Genomic DNA, 20,330 nt, shown 5'->3' with positions numbered 1-20,330 from the left:
TGCACTTTTCAGTTAAGTGAATTAAGATCTAAAAAATCCTCTAAATTGTCTTAAAACAAAGCTTTTGATTTGTGAATTTTTGAAATTTGGACTAAACTGATTTTCAATCCACAGTTTTTTAAAAGTTGTTCTAAGTCTCATTGATAGTTGTGGTGATCCAAAACTAGAGATACCATCGGGCTGGATCTGGCTAAACTGACTAAACTCAGCGTGACTGAGCTTAGGGTTTTGTGTGAGGCTAGGGGGTTACCTGCTGCTTACAAGATTAGGAAGGCAGAGTTGGTTAGGTCCCTGAAGGCCTGTGCCAGGCCAGCCCCAGATAATGAAAGGAGGGGGAAGCTGACCCCTCCAATGACACCCAGGGGGAGGGCGAGGATGATGCCTTCACCATTGTTTCCAGTTTTAGCTATGTAATTCGAGATGGTGGCAGGAGGGCAGGAACCCCTACGCAGGAACCACAGAAGTCCCTTGCAGAGAGGCAACTTGAGGCCTCATTAGCTTTAATTGCTTTGGAGGAGAGTAAACTAGAACCAGCTAAGGAACAGTAGGAGGCGGAGTAGGTAAGAAGAAGTGGTGGCAGTGAAAATTATGAAGATGTTCAGATTTCCAGGGGTGATGGGTTTGACCACAAGCTTCCCAAGGGTATTGTACCCAGGTACATAGAGGGGGACAACATTGATAAATGGCTGACTACATTTTAAGTAGCCCTTGAGATGTGGGGGGTCCGACCCAAGTGCTGGGCTGCACTCTTGTGGGAAATGATTCCAGTACCTGGAAGGGACAGGCTCCGGACCCTGCAGGGGGAGGAGGTGAAGTCCTATACTCACATCAGGCAATGTTTAGTTGAGAAATTTGGTTTAACCCCAGAGCAGTACAGGGGGAAGTTCAGAGGCACCCAGAAGGTAAACTCCCAGTCATGGGTAGACTTTTTAGACACCTCACAGAAGGCACTAGAAAGCTGGATTTTTAGTAGAAAAGTAGGCATATGAGGGATTGTATAATTTGTTTTTCAGAGAACACATTTTGACTCATTGCGGTGAAGAGAAGTTGTCTAGTCCTAGGGACCCAGTCAGGGCATCTGATGAGTGGGTGAGAATCCGGGTTACCACTCAGCACCAGGGGGGTGACCAGAAGAAAGGCAGACAGGTAGGTCCCTAAGGAAAAGCTCAGGGAAACAATGGTTAAAAACAGAAGGAGTCCTCCCAAAGACCCACAAAAACCTGAACATGGAGGGAGGGGGCCTGGGCTAACCCAAATTCAGGGGAGGGGTATCAGGGAAAGAATGGTAGGTTCTTTGATCCCTCAAAGGTGGGGAAGTGCTTTGACTGTAATAAGCTAGGGCCCAAGAACGGAGATGCTGTTTGTACAAAGAAGCCCTCCACTAGTGGGCCGTCCCCAAGGATTGCTAGTGTAAGTGTGGGGGCGGAGAGTGCCCCAGAGAGGGGAAGGGAAGTAGCATAGGCAACCCTACTGTCCCTGGGTCGGGTGAATATTGCAACCCTGGCTCCTTACCTCCAAACATGGGTAAGTAATGCAGATGCCTCAAGTGAATGGGACTATGATTCAGGCTCTAAGAGACACAGGGGCTAGTGTGACTATGGCCCTAGATACCCTGGTGCCTCAAGAGAGATTACTACATAGCAAGATTCACCAGGTGACCTATGCAGACAGCAGTACCAAACTCCATCCTATGGTTATGGTGGATTTGGAATGGGGAGGTGTGCAGGCCGTATGGTAGTAGCTGTGTCTCCTCTACTCCCAGTCCAGTGTTCACTAGTTAATGATTTTGAAGCATCAGAATGGTTAGAAGTGGAGAGTGGGCTCAATATGAGCCTACCTGAGCTTCCTGAGTGAATATGGGCTGTGACCAGGTCACAGACTATCCAGAAGGGAAATAGGGATGCTTGGACTCTGGAACAAGACGCCAAGCATCCCAGGACGAAAGGCACTGGGTCTAGTGAGCCAACCCAGGGAACTCCAGAGGCACAGGAGGGACTAACCTCTGAGGAAGGGATTCCATCCCTGCCAGATCTGTCAGACTTGGCAGACCTGACAGGAGCAGGGGGACCCTTCAGAGAGTAGTTCTCTCAGGGACAGAGATACTGTGCCACTTTTGAGAGCTTGAGGCAGATTGCCTCGTAGGCAAGAGGAGGGGATGGCAGTGGATTTCACAGAATCTACTGTGAAGGTGGACTGCTTTATATTGAGGCCAGAAACCTCAAGGGAAGGGCCACCAGGAGGTTAGTGATGCCCCAAAGTACAGACAGTTCATCCTGACCTTATTACATGATATCCCATTGGCAGGACATTTTGAACAGACTAAGACTTGGAACTGGTTGGTGAACCATTTCTACGGCCCCATATGTCTGAAAAGGTTAAGGAGTTTTGCAGCCTGTGTCACCTGTCAGGCCAGAAGCAAGGCAGGGGGCAAGTCAAAGGCTCGCGTGATACCACTGCCAGTGGCTGGGATTCCCTTCGAAAGAGTGGAGATGGACATCGTTGGTCCCCTGGACCCACCTACTGCATCAGGGAATAGGTATCTTGGTGGAAGGGGACAATGCCACAAGGTACCCTGAGGCAATACCTCGCAGACAATAGCTTCTCCTGCGGTGGTTAGGGTACTGCTTGGTGTGTTCACCAGTGTGGGATTTCCCAAACAGGTTGTTTCAGATAGGGGCAAAAACTTCCCGTCCAGCTATCTGAGAGCGATGTGAGATGAATGTGGTGTTAACTACAAGTTTGTCCCCCCATATCACCCCCAGACTAATAATCTGGTGGAGAGGTTGAACAAGACCCTGAAGGGCACGATCAATGAGTTGTCTGACAAACTCAGGAGGAGATTGGATGTTCTCCTCCTATGCCTATTGTTTGCCTACAGGTAGGTTCCACAAAAAGGGGTTGGTTCCAGTCCCTTTGAGTTGTTGTTTGGGCATCCTGTGAGAGGGCCATTGTGCCTGTTTAAAGCGTCTTTGGAAAATCCTCGAAACGAAGCAAAGGACAATGTGCTTGATTATGTGCTAGGCCTAATATCAAGGATGTCAAAGTACATGTACAAGGAAGGCAGGAAAATGGGGCCTAGCCAGGAGCTCATGAAGCACTGGTATGATCAGTAGTACTACGCCCGAGTATACTCCAGGACAGCTGGTGAGGGTTTTGCAGCCTGTGGCACCCACGGCCTTCCATGACAAGTGGAGTGGGCCCTATTTAAACATTGAAAAGAAGGGTGAGGTTACCTACCTAGTCGACATTGACGCCCCCAGGAACCCTCATAAAGTCCTGTATGAGAATAGATTGAAACCTCACCATGACATGGCAGACATGAGCATGTTACTGGTCACAGATGAGGGAGTGGAGGAAAAGACTGAACCAGTGCCCGACCTCCTCTCCAACAATGTGCAAAATGGTTCAATGGAGGGAGTGGTACTTTCTCCAACATTGACAGACCAGCAGCACAGAGACTGCAAGCAGGTGCTGGAGCAGTTTGCTGGCCTCTTCTTTTTGACCCCAGGTATCACTGAGTGAGGTGTGAGCCACACAGGTGATAGTCCACCTGTAAAAAATAAACTGTACAGGTTGTCTGACCATGTCAGAGCCACTAACTCAATACCTAGATATGATGAGCTAATTGACCGGTTTGGAGCTGCTAACTACCTGAGTACATTTAATTTGACTTCACGTTACTGGCAGAGTTCTGTGGTGTACCTGTACCACCTGGTAGATGGAAGCCATGTACAGCCTCGCCAGGCCAAAATTCAAGTTATTATGGATTCAACAGTTCCTGTTATCAAGACTCAGGTCAGGGCATTCCTCAGACTGACTGGGTACTATAGAAGGTTTGTTCAGAATGATGGGACCATTGTGGCTGCCATGACAGAACTGACTTCTAAAAAGAGGCCCATGAAAGTGGATTGGAGCCCAGAGTGCTAGAGGGCTTCTGACACTCTGAAAGATGGTATGTGTACAGCAACAGTTTTACTGGCCCCTGACTACACAAATTAATTTGTGGTTAAGACAGATGCTTAAGAACAAGGGATTGAGGAAGTGTTGTCGTAGGTGAATGAGTAGAGCCTTGATCAGCCAGCTGCCTTAATTAGCAGGCGACTTCTTTTAAGAGAGCAGAGGTGGAGTGCCATTGAGAGAGAGGCTTTTGCTGTGGTTTGGTCCCTGAAAAAGCAGAGACCATATTTGTTTGGGACTCACTTTTGTTTTTAAACAGACCACAGGCCTCTCAGGTGGATCATGCAGATGGGAGGGGAGAATCCCAAGCTGTTGAGGTGGTCCATTTCCCTACAGGGAATTGACTTTACAGCAGAACCCAGACCTGGGGTTGCTCATGCCAATGCAGATGGACTTTCCAGGTTTTTCCACTTAGCTAATGAGGACTACCAGGGTGTAGGTTAGTAACCCATCACCTTTTGTTTGGGCGGAGGGTCTATGTTGCAAGGTCATCCTGTCGCCCATTTTGTGTAGACTGGTACAGGTGGTAACGGACTCTGACTGTCCCTGGGCTCTATCTAACCAGGCCTAGGGTCAGCACTTTGGTGAAAACACACACACATATTAGGGTACATTATGGGTTAGGGTACTTCTATGATTGGCATGACCTACCCTATAAGTCCTTGTACATCAAAGGGGGGGGGGGATTTAAAACTACCTTTAAGTCCCTAGTATATAATGTTTGCACTGCTGAGAGCATGCGGTCATTTTACATGCAGCCCTATGTTGCAGGTCCGGCTTTTAAATGTAAATTGTGCCCAAACCCGACTTGGGTGGTAGGGGAACTTAAAAATTTTACAATTTTGTGCCATATGTCACAGGGGTGGGGATCTTATAAAGGACTCTTATAAAAGAGGTTTAAATGCCCTGAAGGTAGAGAAATGTCACATTTCACTTCTCTTATTGTAGTAAAGTGCTTCCTAAAATCGACTTTTGTGCTAGGAACACTCTGCAGTGAGGATCCACATTATTTTAGCATATTCAGAACCCCATGCTATCTGAAACTACAGCCCTCTGACTTAACGTGGTTTCAAGAGGAATAAAGAGTGGGCTCCCTGCCAGCTACAGGTTAACAGATCTCACCAGTGTTAACTCGACCAAGAGTCCCATGCCTGTAGTGCATCCAGCAGACTTTTAAACGTTTTGCCCAGATGCATTGTGGGAGTTGTGGTCCCAAACTTTCAAGGACCATCTTGGAGCTTCCCGACCCTTGAATGGTGTTTAGGAGCCTTTGGACACTCAAGAGGATCTTCAGAAAGAAGTTCCAGAAGTTTGGAGCAACTTTGGGGGAAAAACTCCATAAGGTGACTAAGTGCTAGAAAGTGTTTATTCTTTAAAAATTCATATCTCAGGTTACCTACGTGTGATTGTTGTGTTTAGGTGTCATTTTAAAGATACACATATTTCCTATTTTAAATTGTTTACTAAATTAATGTTTTTAAATTCTTTACATATCTGTCTCCTAAATTAAGCCAGCCTGCTCACAGCCCAGCTACCCAGGGTTGAGCATGGGAATAATGTATTGAGATTTGTACTGAGCCCTAGACCTGGGTTAGTGGTCCTATTGGCAGTGGTAGATGCATGAGAGAGAGAAAGAGGGAGAGAGAGAAAAAGAGAGAGAGAGAGAGAGAGAGCTTTTCTGCTCTTATAGTGACATCTGGTGGCATGAGCTGGGAGCGCTGCTGAAGCAGGACTAGTAGCCAAAGAAAACAAGCTTATTGATTGGCGATTGCCAAGTATAATCTGTTTATTGGGCTCTTAATCAATCATAAATAACACCCTCTGAATTCTATCATCTGACAACTATATAAATTACAAAGCTGAAGCCCACCTCCTGCACGCCTTAGTCCCACTCCAAAAGTGCGAGTGCTTGCTGTCCTGCCATGCCGGGCTCCACCATGTGCAGTGTCTGGAGGAGGTAGATATAAGTATATGAGCGTATTTAGATCTTTAGCAGGGGCTGCGTGCAGGTAATTGAGACATCTGTAATTTGAGGGAAGAAAAGTCCATCTGAGGGCTTGGTCTGCCTCTCCCGCCATAGTGGGTGCCTCTCTCATGGCACTCCTACTACACACAGCAAAGGAAGTGACCCCTAAAGCCACACGCTGAGCGTTCAGCAAAGCTGGAAGTGATGTGTCTAGGGTGAATTCTGCTGTTTTCTGATAGGGTTAGCTGGCCGGCGATGGGGTGCCTGCTTCGCCGCCGTCCGCTTCTGTCTCCACCTGATTGGTTTTGAAGAAGTTCTTGGTCTTCTCCATAGTGCACCTGAAGGTCTCCTTCAGCCCCTTCTCCAGGAGGTATCCCTCGGTGTCGCTCTCCATAGTCTCAGGGCTCGTAACACCTTCCATGGCTGTGTAAAGGTACCGCAGACTCACCAGCACCGAGGCCTGTAAAGGGCGAACACAGGAAAGGAAGGTCACTTCATTGGGCTTTATGATTTTTGGAAATTATTTGAATGGATATAAAAAGAAACAAAAGGAATTAAGAATACATAATGAAAATTAAAACACAAATAATTACTTAAAGACAATAAAAATGCATTTTGTGAAAGTTATTAAAGATATAGCTAAATCAAATGCACCACTAGATTGTATATCGTTGAGTCAACTAGGCCTGGAGGTGTGGCCTGCGATCGGCGGACGCTGCTGGGTGTTGAACAGGACCCTGGGGTGACACCCCGAGGGCGGCGCCGGCCTGGGACTTTGCAGTGTGAAAATGTGAAAGGCACTACTAGTCAGTGGACGGCGACTGAGGTGACTGCACACTGTGAGCGCTACCGTTGGACCAAACTTTGGGGGTCCTCAGCGCGGCGTTGGAGTATGCCGGCGGATGCTGTCGCCCAGTCTCTATCCCTGGGGCTGCATGAATCCGGACATGCGCAATACAGTGTGGCTGAGATGCTGAATCCGGGCGGAGGCACCAGAGGCATGTCAATAAGGTACACGCTAGCGGTGCAGACAGGCCCAGGGCCATCAACGCGGTACAGCGAGCAGCGGTAACGCCGCCGCACATAGAAGCCGGCAGCGACCGACTGCCTCGGGCCCAGCGCTGGGCAGTCTGGTGTTAGTTGGTGAGTCCGTGGAGTGGAGCGGGATTCCCCCCCCTTGTATTCCAGACACATCAAAATTCCCTGAATGCTGAACAGGGAGTAGCACAGCTGTGCAGGGTGTCCTCATCTAAAACTATATTGTTCATTACCTCGGGACACGGGAGGGCGCACCCGATGCTTAAGGCCTTGTAGACCTGCTGGAACACGCTGGTCGGAGTGTATTGCCTTGCCATAACCCAATCAGCCGCAGATCATTAATCCCAAGGGGGAAAGCCACGCTGCAGTACATTCTCTAGGCGTTGGCAGCATGGTGACAGCCTCACACTGGTCCCTGGGGTGCGCTGTGGAGCGGCAGCGGAACTAGGATATGACCCGCTGGGGTGGCTGCCAGGTCGGGGTTCCGGCGAGTCCGATCCCTGTTGGGGGCCCCCTTAGCTGGCTCTCTCAGGACTATGGAGGCAGCCGGGCTAGTCCTGGTGCGGCTAGTGGCCCGGGAGGCTGGGATCCATGAGGCCCGGCCTGGGTTGCTGCGGAAAGACCCTATGCGTAACACATTAGAAGCTACATGTGGATAAGTAGGTGCCCATGCCAGAATACACACGCCGCAGAGAAGTTAATCCACTGGATATACAGCCACAAGGGTCCCTCCGCACATACGTCTCTCTGTTCAACATGGGCAAAGAAAAGTCAGGAGGGGCCACCTCAAAACAGAGCACTCTAGATCAGTACACTGCACCGACAGGCGGCTCCAACAGAGATCGAGCGGGGGGACCTACCCCAGATATTGCGACCCTACTAGCAGCTATTACCCAGTCGCGAGAAGCACTTGAGGGGAAGATTGGCGCAGTGGGGTTGGAGGTCTCATTCTTGCGTCAGGATCTCCACAAGGTGGTCGACCGCATCACGGAGGCTGAAACCGGAGTCTCAACGGTGGAGGATGCGGTATCGACCCTCCAAAAGAAGGTGAATAAGCTTACGGTGGTGACACAAGAATTGGCATTCTGGGTCGAAGAGGCAGAGGGCAGGGACCAGCGGACTAACCTGCGCCTGATGGGTTTTCCGGAGGGCTGTGAAGGACCATCCATGATCAACTTTCTTACAAAGTGGCTTAGGTCCCTGCTACCAGAAGAATCTATCTCAGCGTGCTTTGGAGTAGAGAGATCCCACCGGGCCTTGGCGAAGAAGCCGCCACCGGGTGAACGTCCCCGACCGGGAATCGCTAAGCTACTGAACTATGCAGACCGCTACACAATATTACAGTTTGCGAGAACCCATAAACACTGTTGCTCTTCAATTCACATCCAATCATGGTATTCCCGGACTATACCAGGATCGTGCAACAAGAACGACAATCCTTTGCGGCTGCAAAACGCAGATTCCGGAATATGAATGTTTCTTATATGCTGTTATACCCGGCCAGGATGAGAGTGATATACAATTCAAAGTCTTACTTCTTTGACTGCCCGGAGGGGGTGTTTTCATTGACCAATGAAACTATTCATCTTAAACCGCTGGATTCCGACTCTTCCCGGGGCTCGCCAAGGGGCATGCAGAACAAAGGCAATTTGAAGCAAAGGGATAGATAGATCCTGCTCTAATTGGCATGTCCAAAACCAGGAAGAAGCGGCAGATTACCTCATTATTGAAATAGCCTTAAATTCCAGCTGCTTGACCGGACGCTAATAATCCCACTCCTAAATTGATAAATATGGGGTCCACTCTATTGGCTTATGGCCACGAACGAAGCGACTACGCCCCAGGATATTTGGCATTATGTTTTAAAAGTTTGGGATGATTTGGCAAACTTGGGGGACGTCCTGGGGTTATCCCTGTTGGGGCCATATGAGGATTCCGCCCCAACAAATACTCCTTGTTAATGGAAGTATAGGGGTGGGGGGATTTGTATTGTTGGGTATATTTTGTTTGTAAAGTTGCACACACCAACCATGCACTAGAAACATCCGCCGAAACACCAGTAATTGCAGAGATAAAACACACAAGCTGTTAGGTGACACAACACATGCAAGGCCCTCAATTGGGGGAACTAAACATAATCTCCTGGAATGTCAGGGGGCTCTTTAACAAAATCAAGAGATGTGCAGTGCTCTGTTTGGCAAATCGCTGTGAAGTGGATATACTCATCTGGGGAACAAACCCCCATGCATCAATAGATTTGGTTACACCACGGTGTACCACTCTGGGTTTGCTCGTGGCTCCAGAGATACAACAGTCCTTATACACCGCTGTGGGCCGCATAGTAACACTGGTTAGATCCAGGGGGGAGGTATACAGTTATTACAGGTATTGTGGCCTGGGAGCAGTTAACCACAGGGAGTGGATACCCCCCACCTCCTATGGGACAAACATTCCCTGACAAAGTTACGCAGTTGTGGGGTGAGCTGCCGGAGGGATTGACGATCCTAGGGGGGGGACTGGAACGATGTGATGACCCTCCAAGTTCGCTGGCGGGCCAGGGTACAAGAACCCCACTTAAGCAAATCCAAATTGAACTACCTTGCCACTACACTCGGGTGGTCGGACACATGGCGGACTTTCCATCCCTCGGCGAGCAGGTTCGCGTATACATCGGCAGTACATGATACACTGCCACGACTGGATTACATATTTCTCCCCCACAGCTATATTTACAGGGTGTCACACGAGTCAATCCTCCCCCGGGGACTCTCTGAACATTCGCCGGTTCAGATTAAACTGCGCCTGAAAACCCAACGAGCTCCCTAATACTGGCGTATGTCCCCCTGCCACCTCAGGGACCCCAATTATCAAGATGTCTTTCAACAGGCCATCTCTGATTACTTCCTGCTTAATTCTGACACAGCACCGTCCAGAATAGTCCCGTGGGAGGCCCTTAAGCCCTCGATTAGGGGGATTGACATAAGCGCCCGTACTGGGGAAAAGCGTAAACAACTGGCCCAAATACAAAAGCTTGAAGGTCGCCAGCAACCACTAGAGTCACAAGTGGCGACTGGGAACGCCCCGGGATCACGTTGTAACCTCCTCCTCATTCAGCAACAAATACATCAACTTCTCACCAACGTGGCATGGGAGACTTGGTTGGCAACACAACACAGAATATATCATTGGGATGATAAATCTAGTAAAATGCTTCACTGGTTATGCCAAGCTAAGATGGTCCCTTTCCCTGTGCCGATACTGCGAGATGCAAACGGAGTGTTATGCACTTTGCCTGAGTCTGTAGTACAGGTCTTCGCAACATTTTATGCCTCGCTATACCAGATAAGAACATGGAATGTGCAAGGAATCAGGTACAGCGTAGCTGAAGAATAGGACCCCGGATCCACGCTTTCTTTTCCTCCATTCCAGCACTGCCTTCGACCCAACCCAGTCCTGATGATGATCCCGAGTTATGTGGATCGAAACACCGTCGACCGTTCAGCGCGACCATAGGCGCTCTACACAAAGTGGTTCACGAACAAAACACCAAACCAAAGCAGAACCAGACTCTCCAAAACTACCTGGAACCACACTGTGTCAACTATTCACTGTATATATTTATGCACCAGTCACCATGCGCCGTCCACGCTGATCACTTTGTCACCTGCGTCGCTACCGTGGTTTTCACTCACACACCTAGAGCACCAAGTGCAATTTGGGTTGTTTTCATTTGTATATTGCAGTGCTGTCACAACTGCTAATTGCTTCCTTTTGCCAATTATCTATATACATGATGCCATGAGCACATACTATAACCAAATAGAGTCTCCTGGCTTCCTTTTGGATAATAGTGTATGCATATCCTTACTAATTGCCTTCGAATAATACCAGTTGGGGTACCACATGTTCTTATCGCATTCTCTACCCCAATCCCAACACGGTTGACAGGTTTTTGCTCCTGTTATTGACACAAAATCGCTATACTAGAACCGGGAGCCGATTTCAGAGGACCTCATTGATGAATTCTTGTCTGATATCCTGCCCCGCAAACTTTCAGACCACTAAAGGGACCGATTGGATACCCACATAACTTTAGACGAGCTAAGAGCAGCATTGATTAACACTAATCCCGGCAAAGCGCCTGGTCCCAACGGATATCCAACGACTTCTTGAGACCACACATGACAAAGTTGGCCCCTCATTTCTTAGCGGCACTACAGGAAGCTTGCAAGCAACACATGCTGCCTACAGAATGGCGGCATGCGGAAATAGTAGTATTTCTTAAATCAGGCTGACCCCGGAAGACCAATTCGCCGAATTTCGCTGCTCAATTTCGAGTCCAAATTACTCAGCAAAGTCCTCGCAGACTGTCTTAGATCATGCATTAACCCCTTCCCTGCTCATGACGAGCTCAGCTTGTCATGAGGCACACTGGAGCTGTGCTTATGACGAGCTGAGCTCGTCATGAATAAAGCCAAATAGCAATTTCCAGCACAGGAGGGGAATTGCCTTAGCAGCCAAGGTGTTAAAGACCTCATTCACCCAGATCAGGTGGACTTCATGCCTCAGCGATCCACCAGGCACAACATCAGATGGGTTCACAACACCATTGCTAGGGCCCATGAGCTTCGCCGGCCGGCGGCCATTCTGTTGGCCGACATTGATAAGGTGTTTGACTCTCTAAGTTGGACGTATCTCTTCAAACTCCTGCGAGCCACAAACTTAGGACCCTGATTTTTAGCATACATAAAGTTGCTATACACAGACCTCTCGGCCTCTGTTAGGGTGGCTGGTAACCGATCTTCCCCCTCTCCCATTCATCGAGGCATACAAAAGGGCTGCCCCTTATCTCCACTGCTCTTCGCCCTGGCCATAGAGCCCCTGGCGGTATGGGTCCGTCAGGATCCGCTGAGCAGAGGATTTGAGTGGTTGCAAGAACATTATGACAGAATTTCACTCTACGCAGATGACATCCTATTCTTTTTGACAGATCCATGGGCCTCCGGGCCCCATATCCTTCAGATTCTCCAAGTATTTGGAGAAACTACAGGGTTGGGAACTAACCCTCCAGATTCATGCTCTTCCCAGTGTGCGGAGACCAGAAACGCCAGACCCAGGCTGCACAATTATCCTATGCTACAGTTGGGTTTAAGTATCTGGAAGTTTACATATGGCCATGTCCTACGACTGCTCCCTGTGGTCCGTAGCCAAACTTCAGTACGGTCCCAGTTGCTCCTATCCCTATACGGGCATTCAGCCATTTTTTAATTAGTATCTTTACCCCACTTATTATATCGGCTGCAAAATTTCCCACATAACGTCCCCCATTCTTGGTTCACACAATTAAATGCGATATTGAATAGGTTTCTGTGGCAGGGTTGCGCGATCCGGGTGGCATTGCACACAATCAACATACTACAGCGGCAAATATTTATGCATACTATTCCGCATCCCACCTCCTAGTTATCAATGAATGGTGGTATGGATCCCAGTCTGACCCAGCCTATGCAGTAGAGAGGCTGGCAATGAAGGTAACCCCACTGCAGAAACTCCTGTACAGTCAGATTACATTGGATGCTCTCCCACCAGCCAGCAAAACTGTTATACAGTTTTTTAGATGCACAGTGAAAACCATCGGCTGGATGGGGAAATTGATGCAAACGAACCCTCTTTGGCAGAGCACCTACTTACATTCTGTCTCGTTCCTAGTGGGATTCCGTAAATGGGACCTCATTGGAATATCCACCTTAGGTGACATTATGCAGGGCTGCATTCTTAAATCCTTTCTGCAACTACAAACTGAGTTCCACTTACATAAATCCCAGTCCCACCGCTATCTACAGTTGACATGCTCTTAACCCCCATAATCGACATTTGAAGTCCCTTCCAGAATTCCACCCGCTAGAAGGCAGGTTACTAATGGGGACCTATGGGCACACAAAATTAAGCAAATATATCAGACATTAACCACTCATACACGCACTACATTACATAAAACCAGAACTGCCTGGGAAGTTGACGTGCCGACCTTGACCGATGATGACTGGACACAGGCCCTTGCTAGCCCCCAACATGCGGCGGTCTCCTCGAGATTCTGCCTCATACAATTTAAATATCTACACCGTATATACTATACAAGATCCTGATTGTGGAAGATAGGAGTCATCCAGTCCCCCAGTGCCTCCACTGTACAAAAGTGGAGGGTTAATTTCTCAATACAGTATGGAGTTGTGTGGTAATACAACCATTTTGGAGCGGGGTGATGTCCTGCCTGTGCCAGGTGCTGGCCTGGACCATTCCATTTGATCCCAGATTACTTCTCCTACACAGCACAGAAGAGATTGGAGGAAATCGTTACAAACCCCACCTCCTGTCGTGGGCCTCATTTTGGCCAAAAGGGACATTGCCCAGAAGTGGAAGGCGTCCGCCCCACCGGGGCTAGGAAAGTGGAAAACGGCCTCAGACAGATGCGTGGGTGCCAAAATTGTAATTTTTCAAGCACGGGATGCCCACAGAAGCATAGGAAGATTTGGTCCCACTGGACGATATATTGATGCATTACCTTGCCCCCCTGCCACATACAGACCCTCTGTAAGCCCTTCAGAGACGCAATGCGATGCAGTTGTACATGAGAAACAGATGATTCTAAACCTTCTCATTCGACACACCTTAAACTTATTTCAACAAGGGTAAAAGGTCCAGGGATCCCAGGTCTATATCTTTCTTCGTGATTATTGAAGGAACGAGGGAACCATACTCAAAGCTCTGGACCCTAAGAGCTTCAAAGTTTCAAGTTAAGGTTAAGTATGAGTATACGTTCCTTTTCTGTGAGTAGATGAGTTATTCACATATAAGGCTAAATCCTTCTTGTCTTCATTGCAATCACCATTCAAATACTAAAAATTAATTCCATCTTCGTTGAATTTATCCAAGAAGTTGTTTTATTAATTCAACAAGGAGCAAACAACAACCGACACGTGTTTCACCCTATATGGCGAGTAGCGCCAGGGCTTTCTCAAGGCTAAATCAATTTGATTAAATCATTCTTTAACTTTTTCAGTTTTGCAGATGCACAGTAACATCAAAGATTATATTCCACGTTCAATTATTTAGAGGTAAATCTCCAGAAGTAGCGATGTCCTACGAGTAATCCGGTATGTGGCGTGGGACCCGCGCCGCATACCGGATTACTTGTAGGACCCATGGATTAAATAAAAAAATTTTAGCCTGTGAGTTAGGGTGACTCTGGGACAGGACCAAGACCAAGTCCCATAGTCCTGTAATGGTGGCTGCAACATTTTTATCAGAATTGTGTCCAGCCAATTAGATTGTTTGTTACTGCGGTACCTGCAGACAAAAAAATGTTCTTTGCATCTCCACCCAGTCCCATGAATGACAAACCCGCATTTTCTTCTCCTTTTCTTAATTTTTTTCCCAGGTACCTTAAAAAATGAGCATCCAAGATTCCACTCCATGGTACTGTGCAGGCTTCCTCAGGGAACCTTGCACAGTAAACCGCCACCACTGGGTGGAAGCTTACACAGCAGATCCTGCAGAAGTATCATGGTATCTCACAGGAGGGTTGGGCTGGGTCCTACGGTAGTATCAAGGACCAAGTTCCCGGAGTCCTGTAATGATGGCCACAACAGTTTCTTCAGAGCTGCAGCCAGCCAATCAGATTGCTCAGTACTGCGATACCCACACCGGTATTGTGGTTCCAAAGCGGTAGATGGGGGAAACAAATCTCCCTTGGCCAATCAGAAGGCTCTACTGTAGGAAAATAGGATCTGCTTTCAAGGTCACCCCCACTTTTTGCTGGGGTCATTATGTTTTACTGACTAGTCCGACTGGCATACTGCTAATCAGGACCACAGTCTCTGTGCTTCTTCCCTAAATTGGACATGGTGAGTACTTAGGTACAGATTGGCTACTGGTGTACCCTGATATGTCGCTAGTATATGGTACTAAGGTACCCAGGGGTCGACCATGAGCTGCAGCATATATTATGCCACCCATGAGAGACCACTGAACATGTGACTACAGGTCTGCCATTACAGCCTGTGTGAGCTGGTGCTAGCACCACTTATGACAGATAAAGTTTCCTTATACCGGAGGTCACTGCACCTAAAACCTACTGCACCTAAAACCTACGGCACCCCTAAGGCAGGCCTTTCAATCCTGAAGGCATGGTGCTCGGTTCTAAGTGTGAGGGTGCCCCTGCATGAGCCGGACACCCCTACAACGTTCGGTGTCCATTCTTCTGGGCTGTAAGTGCATCAGCAATTAAGATACATACAGTGGCCATGCGTCATTACACGATGACCATCTCTAAACTGGCTGTAAGAAACCCTGTCGTGTTTGGTATCAAACATGTTGGAGTCATACCCCCACTCCATAAATGGTGTGGGAGGTATGATTTCATGCACTGTAAAGCTCCTCTGGGAGGGCCTCAGTACACCTGGTACCAGTCTTCTAGACCAGGACAGGAAACTATGGATGCTGCCGGCCAGAGACACGATTCTGCCCTTCTGCTGCTGAGCCAAGCTCGAGCAGAGGAAGGCAGGACAATAGGTATCCTGTCACAGGGAGGTGTGACCACCTCCCAGCTTAGACTTAGTGCATTGGGACAGGGTGGGGGTGCTTCCCAGCACCACTCAGACTGCTTGAATGGCACATTTAGTGCCCTCCTTGCATACTTCAGTCCAAACCACTTCAGGGAGCTGTTGGCTCCCACGCTGGTGCGAAACTGGACAAAGGACATGGGAGTATCCTCACCACTGTCCAGCCCCTCCTCTAGGAGGGACCCCTGAATAATTCCAACCCTTTAATTAGGGCACTTAAGGGCTTACCTGTGGGTGGGTTACTAGATTCATCATGGGACAAGATACAAATCACATACCACTTCAACTTCAACCGCCTGGGCACTCTGGACCTCGCTGGACTTCATGTTAGGAACAGAGAATGAACTGGGAAGACTCCTGCTGCTCTTGGTCTTGTCGTCCTGCAAGTTTGCTGCAACGTCTGTGCCTGTGCTCGATACAGGTTCTTCACAAGGCATGTTGACATCCAAGACACCTGAAGGAATCGTTCTCGGACTGAAGGAGTCACTCCCCTGAATCTGCAGGCACTGCAGAGCAGCTGAAAGGTCTGCTGATCCTGGTCTCCGACTTACTCCGAAAGGCTCAGCAATACAGGTGGTGGCTCTGAAACTCCCTTGAGGCCTGCATTGTCTTTCTACCGAGTTTGTGGCCAGTATCCCTCATCGGAATAGTTGGAACAGAACCCCTCTGCACCGCGTTGACTTGCCGTTGCCAAGGCTTGTTGACTCTATCCTCCAGAGACCTTCGGGCTCCAAGAAGCTCCAACGTCAAGCATCTCCTGCAGCCAAGACCTTCACCTGCATCGCATCCTTTGAACCGTGGGCCTGCATCCTTTGGTGAGTTGGTGGAGGTCCTCTTGTGACTCCTGTTCTTCTGGCCTGTGGGTCCTCTTGAGGGTCTTCTTTGGCTCCAGTGGGCGTCCCTGCTTGCACAGGGCCTGCTCTGACTTACCTGCTCGTGGTGAGTTACTTGGACCTTGCCTGTCCTGACACCACACCCTTTTCTACACCTACGTTGGTTGCCGTTGCCAAGGTTTGTTGATGCCCCTGCCGGACATTGACCCCCTGGGTCTTGACATTCGACATGGGACAGCTTGTGCACAGCTCCTGGTCCTCCTCGGCGTCGCCTGGTCCATACAGCTGCAACATCAAGGGCACAGTCAACTCTCCTGCATCTCTGATATCGCTAGGCATGCGTTGTCTGTGCCTCCAGGTCACTCCTGAGTGGCATAGACTCTGTCCCCTGTGCTTGCAGGTACCTCTCACCTTGAATCCACCTTTGGTTTCCATTGGACACTTTCACCTTCTTTGCCTTTGGCATCTTTTCTGAAGTCCTCCATTGTGGTCTATGGTGGTTTCCGACGTCGCATCACACCTGTGCACCCGGTTTCCCTGGCGTAGGTATCCTGGTTCCTGGGGTATCCACAGGTGGGGTGACTCTCCAACCTTCCGTCTTCCACTGGGTTTTTTCGGGGTCCACTGGGTAGGGTCCTTCTTTAAAATTACAATCTCGACATACCTATTGACTAACATTGAGCACGCAGTTGTGTTCCCACTCTGCACACGACCTCCATGAGGTTCCTAGATACTCACCTGGGTCCCCGGCTATTCTACGTCTTCTGTGTTCATTCTCGACATAGGTTGTGGTTCGCATTCCACTATTTTAGTACATGGTTTGGTCTCCCCCTGGGGACCACTGTGTGTCCTGTGCTATTCACGAATTCTGTTGCCAAAGTATTGTGTGTATTGTGTTGTATCTCCGTGTAGGAGATAATACATTGTGTTAGTGAGCGTTAATAGTAAATACCTATTTTTATAACTACTCTGTGTATTTTCTTTTCACTTAATCTATACCATAAGATTAAGTACTGGTAAAACAAGCTGCTTTACACTCCTCTGGACTAAGCCTGAAGGCTGCTTTCCACTGCTTCCACTTAGAGAGCTTTCTAAGGTTGTCCAAGACCACTAAAATCACCATAAAGGTTGTCTGGATTAGTGCAGGGTGCTACACTTACATAAGTGAGCACCATATACTAAGCCAGCCTCTCAAACCTATTTTTTTTTTTACGTTTAACTCCTTCATGCCCAACCGAGCCGCTCTTTAAACACAACTTTTTTGAAAACAGCTAAATGGATTTACACCAAAGCACAAAAACCATGCTTTCCAAGCAATGTTCAGACTTTCTGGCAAATTTGGGGTAATTCTGTTCAGCTGTTTTTTTTCTGTATCTGAGAGCAAAGTTTCCTGTGATAATTAACATGGAAAATCAACATTTTGGAACCGCTCCTTTTTCTTGGTCCTCATTTGATGGACCAGTGCAAAACTTTCCAGGAAAGAACAAGGTGGGCAAACTTGTTTTGGGAAAGTTTTCTGTAGATTCGTCAAACTGCTTCAAATGTATTACCAAAATAAAAAAATGCTCTTCTTATGGAAACTGACCTCACTATAACTACACACTGGCAACTTCTACTGTGGAATAAAAATATATAGTTGTCTCTTTAAAAAAACACCAGTTAAAAACGGAGTTAATGTTCTGGCTCAAACGTAGAAACCCTCTGGAATTGGCTGGTTATGGTTAGCACTGCACACTACACATGCCATAACTCATGCCACTCACAATGTTACCATGTTGTTCTCTTGATAGCTCTTTTTTAAATATCTGTGCCATTGCTAAATAGGCGTTTTGAGCATGACAGGCAATGCAAGTTACCTTGACACAGAGTTAGAAATTGAGGGAGGGTTGTTGGGGGAAAGGATATAGAACCACTGAAGTGGGGTCATGTGTGTCTTAGAAAGGGATCAGGACCCGTTAGAGGGGTTAGAAAATCACGGTAGGCTATTGAGCTTTGCAGAAATAATGGAAGGCTGCAAGCAGGATACTGAGACAGGCCTGGGAGTGCCACAGCCACCAAACGATTGTCTTCTCCCCACCACAACAACCTTTACGTTCACAGCTAATAAGATGCCTCTCACTAATTGATACATTTACCTTTAGGCCCTCAAGCAGAAGAGGGAGTTGGAGAGTGAGATAGGGGTACCCCCTTCATAGCTAAACTGCTCAGGATTCTGGCTAGATAACAAAATTGTAAGCTACATGTCGAACATACCCTGCAGCATTCCTTTCTCCAAAGACCCTCTCTTGCATTTGCCCCACAGGTAATAAAAGCTTGACGGCAGCCCTCTAAACACTGGTTGTTCACCACTGTATGAAACAGGCAATTATCAGAAAGATGCACTGGTCTCTGAGGCCCCAGCCTTCTAAAGGCCACTTCCAGTTGTCGAACCCTAACAAAGTACTAGAGAAGGAAGTCACACCACAGCCTAAGGACTATGTGAAATGACATTCATTATCCGAGGCCTTAAGTTTGGCTTCAGGTCCCGGAGAGGACAGGAAATTGCAGGTGCAAAAATACGAGAGGTATTTCTTCTTGCCCCGCATGAAGGATACCAGGTAGCTTTGATCTTATTCTCATCAGCTTTTAAGAGACAGGAGTTTGTTGAATCCTAATATAATAGAGTGGAAGGGAATCTTTGGGACTCACCTGTTAATTTTTCTTCCTTAAAAAGAAGCAACTAATCATAAATGGGTCTCTCAAATCCTTCAAGCAAATAATCTTCTGTTGCAAGCCCTAGAGGCTAGTCCTAATATTCAACATTTACATGCTCTGCTGCTTACAACACTCACTAAAATTTCAGATGTACTAACATTTCAGAAATTTCAAAGTTTAAATATTGACTTGCACTTATATCAGCTCCACAATATCGACTACCAACATAAAATCAAGGTAAATAGTGTAAATCTCAACTTCCCTATGCATGCTTCACTTGACAATATGTTGGTAGTTGCTATGGTAGGCTCACTATATATGCAAAGCACTATTTTTGACCTTGATAATGGGACATACACCTGTATGCCGAATATACTCTGATCTCTCAAAGTGAACAGTACAGCAAGAAACCAGGTAAAATTGACATGAATGAAGGCCGTTGTTTACCACTGGCTGTGGGCACTGAAGACATCAGAGATCCCACTAAATGGCCCCTGGTCTGGAGATCCATCCCTATTTCCACTCAGAAAGTATGAAACATGGGTGTCATCTTAAGACGGTGTGTTCTCTTTGCTTCTCATGTCAATACAAAGGTTAAATAAACCAACCTTCAGCTAGCTATAGTCTCCAAAGCAAACCACCCGGAAAGGCTGACCAATATTGTGATGGAGCTACAGACTAAAGGAGATTGACAAGAGATTTAGTGTTTCAGTTTCAACAACTTTTATTCGGTTATAAAATTCAATAACCATAAAAAGTACAATTTAAAAATTTACAGATACAAAAAAGTACAGAATCATAACGAGATTCAGATCATTATAGATGGGTAAAAATAGGAACACTTTTCGAATAATAAAAACATTCTATAGTTATAGCTTTATCACTTTAACTGGGGATGTTACGGCGTATGGTTATAACTGTTTTGAGAAAAGTCGCTGCGCATTTGGCTTCATGTGGCGTTTTTAAGGATTGTAGATAGGATAGTGCTGGGTATGAGAGCCTTAGTCCACTGGATCGAAGAATCGGAATGATCCATGTCTTTCTTGCTAATTTATAATATTTACAAAATAGAACGACGTGGATCGTACTTTGCGTCGACAGTCCGTCACAGGGACACTTCGTCATATTAAGGGACCAGTTCTGCGTCTCCGGAAAAGACACCAGCCGAAAAAATAGATCAAAGCGTAATCTTGTGAGAAGATACTTTTCATAATTTGATAA

At 47.5% G+C, this 20,330-nt stretch overlaps 1 protein-coding gene across 1 annotated transcript in view; it reads right to left on the bottom strand.

Annotated features, from left to right (window-relative positions):
- Window positions 1-5,731: 5,731 nt before the first annotated feature.
- The window catches only part of ROM1 (retinal outer segment membrane protein 1), a 115,620-nt gene continuing 101,021 nt past the window's right edge, over window positions 5,732-20,330 (bottom strand). The window contains exon 3 of the mRNA XM_086936703.1: window positions 5,732-6,383. Coding sequence (XP_086792829.1) covers window positions 6,165-6,383 — 219 coding nt within the window. The 3' untranslated portion in view covers window positions 5,732-6,164. The remainder of the gene's footprint in view (window positions 6,384-20,330) is intronic.

The sequence above is a fragment of the Lissotriton vulgaris genome, chromosome 9 (assembly GCF_964263255.1).
Source record: "Lissotriton vulgaris chromosome 9, aLisVul1.2, whole genome shotgun sequence".
Classification (NCBI taxonomy): domain Eukaryota; kingdom Metazoa; phylum Chordata; class Amphibia; order Caudata; family Salamandridae; genus Lissotriton; species Lissotriton vulgaris.
This window is presented reverse-complemented; position numbering and strand designations above follow the sequence as displayed.